Source organism: Octodon degus, unplaced genomic scaffold, assembly GCF_000260255.1.
Source record: "Octodon degus isolate 3935 unplaced genomic scaffold, OctDeg1.0 scaffold00055, whole genome shotgun sequence".
NCBI lineage: Eukaryota > Metazoa > Chordata > Mammalia > Rodentia > Octodontidae > Octodon > Octodon degus.
Window position 1 is genome coordinate 5,232,453 of NW_004524631.1, and position 7,200 is coordinate 5,239,652.

A 7,200-nucleotide genomic window follows, 5' to 3' on the forward strand; every position below is an offset into this window, starting at 1 on the left:
ATACAAGGACTATAATACTTTATTCAAGTTTGTGCATGCAATATAGTTTAATTGATTTTATCCTTTAAACAATTATTTTTTTTTAGTTTTAATCACTTAAATTGATCAGACTAGCTGACCAAGTTTGCCTATTTACCCAGTTTTATCCATAGATGTCATGACCAGACAATAGTATCATATTTACTGAATTTAGCTCAGGGGAAAAAAAAGCTTTGGGCATGTTTTATTTCATTCAGAGTAGTATAATTTTCTCCTGCTGGTAATATGGAGGCTACTATTTATCTACCATGCTTTCTTACTAGCTCTGTGTGACAATTATTATCTGTGTATGAGCTCTGCTTCCTTAATTTAAGGGGGAAAAGTCAGAATTATTTTTCATAATGTATTGAAGATAAGACTTTGAGAGCTGAATTATGTAGGATGGGTGGATGGATGGATGGGTGAGTGGGTGGGTGGATGGATAAATGTATGAATGGATGGACTGGTGGGTGAATGGATGGATGGATGGATGGATAGGTGGGTGGGTGGATGGATGGAAGAACATTAAGTAAGAAGAAAAGAAAATGCAGAAAGATGATGTCTAGTCATTAATCATAAACCAGATGAAGAAAACGACCAATAGAACATGAAACTTTTAAGAGCCGGAAGTTGGCAGTAGCACAAAATGTCAAATATTTAGAAGCAAATTTATAGAAACCAGTGAATGACTTCTGTCTTAGAAACTAAAAGTATTACTAAAAGAAGTTAAAGAAGATAAGGGCCAGCCAAATAGCTCAACGGATTAAAGAACCTGCACCTGCATGCAGGCACAGGGCCAGGGGCCCAAGGTTTGATCCCCAGGCCTTTTGTGCCAGCCCTGCCCCCCAGGGTACACTGAGACAGAGATTAAGACTGGGTGTGGTGGCGCATGTCTGTAATCCCAGCACTTGGGAGGCTACAAACAGGAGAATCATTATGAGTCCAATCTAGTAGTGAGACCCTGAACACCCTGTAGACCCTTTCCTAAAATACAAAAGAAAAAAAAGAGAGAAATTAAAGAAGATAGTAATAAAAGGAGGGTCATTTCCTGGCCTGAAGTAAATAACGTAAAGATTTCAATACTCTAGTTTGATCTTTGCTTTATTTGAACTGCTAATCAAAATCCCTGTAGCTATAGTTGTGAACAGGGATAACTGGCATTTTAGAAATGTGAAAGGCCCAGAGTAACCACAACAATCTTTTTTTTTTATTTTTATTTTTTAATTTTTAGGGAATGGTCTACAGAGTGTTCAGGGTCTCACTACTGGATAGGCTCATAGTGATCCGCCTGTTTACAGCCTCCTGACAGCTTGGATTACAGGCACAAAGCACCACCACACCCCGTCTAACCACAACAGTCTTAAAAGAACAAAAGCAGAGGATTTAAGCTTAGTTTTCAGAATTCATGATAAAAATGCTAAATAATTCAGACCTATTAATAGTGCCATAAGATTAGACAGTGGCCAAGGGAACAGTCTAGAGTATGTGTTGTATGGACACTGGATAGGACAAAGCAAATGCTGCTCTCAGTAGGAAAAGGGTGCTCTTGTCAGGAGATAGTGCTTGGTCAGTCCACTAATAAAGGCACAGCATCGACATCTACTTTGTGTCATATAAAAATTCATTCCAATAAATATAAATGTGAAATATAGAAAGACTAAAGTTCTTACAAAAAAAGTAGGAAAATACCTTGATAGTTTGGGTAGACCCAAAAGATGTCTTAATGGGAGGGCCCAGTTAAATCAACTTAGTTTTCTATGCAGAAAGAGCTGTTGTGTCTGCTACTTCTCACTCCTCTGTGGGAACTGCGAATCATGTTTGTGGGATACAAACTGCATCGCATGTGGTTTGGTGGTGCCTGCTATCACATCTGGTGTGCTGTGCATTCCTTAACACAGCACCGTGCGTTGCAAGGACTATGTGTACATTTCAGTTTACATCAGCCATTTTCCTTTGGTGTTAAGGAAGTACCATGAGCCTGTGAAGGATGTGAATGTAATTCTGAGAGTGTTTCTGAATGAGTTTAATCTTGAGGGACTATTAGCATCCAGAATTGTGTGCCTCTCGGCTTATGTTCCTACTAACTCTCTCACCTCTCCGTCACTTCAGGGGCTGAGTCACCTGCACCAGCACAAGGTGATTCATCGGGATATTAAAGGGCAAAATGTCTTGTTGACTGAAAATGCAGAAGTTAAACTTGGTAAGAACAGAGTAAAAAGCCTAGGAACTGCGTGAGTGGACAGGCTTGTTTCAGTAGCTCTTTTTTCCTGCTTTTTAAATTAGTATAAATTTGTCATTGGGTTTGGACAGTGTTGCCATAAAAATAGAAAGAAAAATGTTTTGGTCTATTTAAATTTTTTTCTAAAAGCATGTTAAGGACTGGACTCTCCATAGTATGACGAACAAAGCCATATGCTTGATCGTTGTACAGGTGGAATTTTTTAAATAAAAATTAGAAAGGACAGAACTTTCAGTTATCTCCTGTATCTATATGTATTGTGGCTGTTATGACAAAACACTGATGACCCAAGTTCTTTCCCTGAAAATATCCATAGTTAAACTTATTTAGGATTATTCCTCCTATATGCCTGTATGCTTAAGGTGCATTTACATTGATTTTATTACCCAGGGTAACTGAACAAAATTAATGCTCAACAGTCTAGGTCAATACTGATTGTACCACTCTGTCAGAGTAAGCGGTGGGGAATCCCCTGCCTTTTCATATCCACTAGAGCCCTTCACACAAGTCTAGGATTGCCCAGATAGATAGAACAGAAAACCCCTGCGTGTGTTTCCCGGCTTGAGCACAAGTAGACAAATGCCCTATCACATGCACAATTTCTTACCTAGGAAAGAATTGCTGTCCCTATAATTATTCATTTTGAAAGATACTTACACATCTGCTCTTTTTGCTAAAATATGTAGTTTTAATTTGTTAGCACCCTGGGCTACAAAGGGAGCTCAAGAGACATAGTGAGCCCTGTCTCAAATAGACAAATATATAAATATCCATATATATATGGATAAGAAGTTATATATGTACAGACTAAATGAGCTTCCTCAGAAGATTCACTTACACTATTTAACTGTAGGTCTGTAAGTATTAGAACATATTATATTTGCAGTTCCCCTTTCAAGAAATTTGGACTATCTTGTATAAACATAAGAACAACTCTGTGTAGCTATCAGCATCTTCGCTTGATAGATTAGCAGACCCAAGGTGAAAGAGGTTCATCTGCCGACCCTCGGTCACACTACTACCAGGTGGCAGACATGGGACTTCTGCAGGATGTCTGTCATCCTTAGTTCTTGTTCACTTTTTTTGTACAATCATTCTGACCACCAAGCTTACTTTTTATTGGACACCTTTCATGGGTCCCCACAGAGTCTTGGTGTAGCCACTTTGTGCTTTTGTCACTGGTGTACCTCATTAATGTATACATGCACTTCAAACAATGCATATTCATACTATTGAAAAGGTAAATATCCAAATTCCTACCAACAGATGGATTGATAAACAAAATGTGCTATCTATATTCAGTGGAAGACTTCAGCATTAACAAGGAAGGAAGCCAGAAGGTATTGCAGTCCTGTAATCCCAGCTTTCTGAGAAGCTGAGGCAGGAAGATTGCAAGTTCAAACCTAGCATGGGCAATTTAGCAAGAACCAATTTTAAAATAAAAATTTTCAGAAAGCCGGGGCCATGTAAGTTAATGCAATCCCTAGTGCCTCCAAAATAAAAGAAGGAAGGAAGGAAGGAAATTCTGACACATGCTACAACCTGGGTGAACTTTGGGGATATTGTGCTAAATTAAACAAGCCAAACTAAAAGAAAAATACTGAATGATTCAATTTATGTGAATACTCAGATTTGTGGATAAAGAAGATAGGGTGATATTGCAGGTGATATTGCCAGGTATGGGGGGAGGGAAGATGAGGCGTCATTGCTTAATGAGTTTTGAACTGGTGAAGATGAAAAGGTTCTGGGGGTGGATGGCGGTGGTGGTTGTACAATGTTGACCTACTTAAGATCACTGATATGTACATTGAAAAATGGTTATAATGTTCAGTTTTATATTACGTATATTTTAACAACATCAGAAAGCACACTTTCTTTTTGTCATCCTTTGAGCCTTCCATCATAAACTTGATTCCATCATCTTCTCCTTCTTAGTGGACTTTGGAGTCAGTGCCCAGCTGGACCGCACAGTGGGCAGGAGGAACACTTTCATTGGGACGCCCTACTGGATGGCACCGGAAGTCATTGCCTGTGATGAAAACCCAGATGCCACATACGATTTCAAGGTGTGATTTCTTCATTGTCTTTTCAAAGTATGTCTGGTCTCTCATCCTGAGTCTTTTTTTTTTTTTTTTTCTTCTTCATTTGTGTATTTGGTACAGGGTCTCACTGCCACAGCTGGGACTCACAGTGATCCTCCCAAGTTCTGGGATTATAGGCATGTGCAACCATAGCTGCACTTGTTCACAGGTTCAGGGCTCTTTGGGGGCAGGGCTGGTGTGGCATGTGGGACCAGGGATGGAACCAATAGGCCAAATATCTCGGCGGATTAAAATGCCTGCAAGCAAGTGCAGGGGCTGGGGGTTCAATACCCAGGCCCGCCTTGCCAAGTCTGCCCCTGGGGTACGCTGTGACAGCGATTGCAACTGCTGGGCGTGGTGGTGCGTGCCTATAATCCCAGCACTTGGGAGGCTGTAAACAGGCGGATCACTATGAGTCAGATCTAGTGGTGAGACCTTGAACACCTTGTGACCCTTCCCTAAAATACAGGAAAAAAAAAGAAAAAGAAAAAGAAAGAAAGAAAGAAAGAAAGAAAGAAAGAAAGAAAGAAAGAAAGAAAGAAAGAAAGAAAGAAAGAAAATACACTAGCTTTCATTTTTGGTGATAGTTTATAGATTATTGACCCAGCATATATTATGTTTTCCTTGTTCATTTACTAGTTATTTCTTTATAATTTCTTTTTCAACTGATTCTTAAAAACATAAAAATTGTACATATGAATGAGGTTCTAGGTAATGCTTCAGTACACATATACATTGTATAATGTTTAAATCCCATTAAACATATTTATGTCCTTAAATATTACATTGCTTTTTAAAGTTTTTTATTTTGATTCAAGGCCTCTGTAAATCACTAAGTTTCCCAGGCATGGCTCCAACTAAGCAGTCCTTCTGTCTCAGCTTCCCAGTACTGGGGAGGGTAAAAACTAAATCCTGTCTTCTAGTTTCTGAAATGTTTATCGGAAGTTACTTGATTTAGTACACATTGATCAACTTTACTCCACCTCTCCCTCCCCCAAAGTATGTGTTCTAATAGCTTTTTTGCCGTTGTTGTTAAACTAATATATGAATTTGTTGTGTAAGGATATCTTTTCCTGATTATGAATAATCAGACTTAACTACTTTTATATTGCTCACAGTATAATTATTTGAAGTTTCTTTTCAGTGAGAGAAGCAAATGGGATCCTGGTAACTACTTTGTGATGTTTCTCTAGCATAGCATTGTGTTCCATAAAAACTTGACTTGTGGCTGGTTCCTTTTCATGTAAACTGGGAATTTATTAATGAATTCAAAGGAGTATTCAAATAGTCTTCCTCAAGAAACATTGCCTTTTCTATTCCCATAGCCAATGATCACATGATTTGGGGTTACTCTCCTAAGGAGAGCACAGGTGACACTGTGTTTTCCTGAATTCTGGCTAATAAAACAGTAAGATCAGGGACAATGGGATCATTAGATAGAAACTGAGATTTTAGACTGTGTGTTAGGTAGAGAGACACCCTGTGGGCAAAACATGATACTACCTGGGCTGGGTTGGAAGCATGATGGCTTTTTCTCCCCAAGTGACTATAAAGATCATCTAAACGTCTTAGACGAGAGGAAGCTCAAGGCTGAGGTCTTTGCAAGTGCACATCCAGTTAGTGATTTCCTAAGAGCAAAGGTTCCAAGCTGCTCTCCAGGCTGTCTATTCAGAGCTCTTCCCAATAGGTTGCCCCTATAAATCTCCTCTTTGTGAGAGTATATTTAAAGAATTCCATTTTTAAACAGTTAGGTTTCCATGTTTGGGGTTATTGTTGTAATCAGGTCACCAAGATGCAAATATTTTAGTGTCTTTGGGACCCAGTGTCTTAGGGCATTGACGAAATTATTTGCATCTTTTGGAAAATGCAGTCTTGAAGATCTGAAAACATAGTAATTCCCTCCTCCTTTCAAAGTGAGTCACTATGATAACCTGACAACAATCTGTCTGAAAACAGCTGCCAAGTGAAAATTAATCTCCTGCCAAAATAAATGTCATTTATTTAAACTGCTAATGATAGGCACATTGAAATAATTTCATTTGCAAATCCCTTCAGAGGAGCCACTACAAAATATATGACCCAGAGCAGATATGTGTATCATAACAGCAGTTCTGCGAACTGTAGTCATCTTTTAACAAGTGCTAACTAATCTACTGGGCTACTGGTATTTGCGATTATTTATAACCTATCATAAGAGATGAAAGTGTTTTTTAGACTTTTATCCCATTAAGATTCATCAGCTCTTAATCTTTTGGGTATTGTGAGTGGCTAAATTAGATGTGTAACTTTTGTTTTATGCCATAGAGTAGACCCCATGACTGGCTTGTTTTTAGGAGAGTAACTTGGAAAAGCCTCCCTTCTGTTGAAGGAAAAGCTCAGAATTAAACTAGTATTTTGATCCTCCTCCCTTAGGTTGTAAGTAAGAAATATCATTAGGAACCAATATAAAATTTGTGAGACCATACCAGGTGCAGATAGAGCCTGGTATGTGGCTGGATACGGGGTGTTTCATGATTCACACACACTGTGAATTCAGAGGTCCTGAAAGTTTCCCAGAATTGCAAAAGCATCCCAAGATATCAAAAGAATTTAAAGATTCATCTCTGTGTCTTATGTAGAAAAATAAAGGTTCTTGTTGGAAATAAGTTCAGTTATATCAGTCATTTAGATCTTAGTCTTTCAGTATAGTCATGAGTATAGGTTGGGAAAGAAGATGATAAAAGTCCTGGCAAGAATATGAGCTTTGCTTGTGTTCTGTTGTGGATAAAAGAAGGAGCATCACTGAAGGATGAATGAGGAGAGCAGGAAGGAAGGAAGGAAGGAAGGAAGGAAGGAAGGAAGGAAGGAAGGAAGGAAGGAAGG

At 38.7% G+C, this 7,200-nt stretch overlaps 1 protein-coding gene across 8 annotated transcripts in view; it reads left to right on the top strand.

Annotated features, from left to right (window-relative positions):
* Positions 1-7,200, top strand: part of Tnik (TRAF2 and NCK interacting kinase) — a 410,638-nt gene that overhangs the window by 275,076 nt on the left and 128,362 nt on the right. For all 8 annotated transcript variants that reach the window (XM_004633447.2, XM_023717821.1, XM_023717822.1 and 5 more), the window contains exons 7-8: positions 2,128-2,218; positions 4,193-4,323. In XM_004633447.2, the coding sequence (XP_004633504.1) occupies positions 2,128-2,218; positions 4,193-4,323 (222 nt within the window). The remainder of the gene's footprint in view (positions 1-2,127; positions 2,219-4,192; positions 4,324-7,200) is intronic.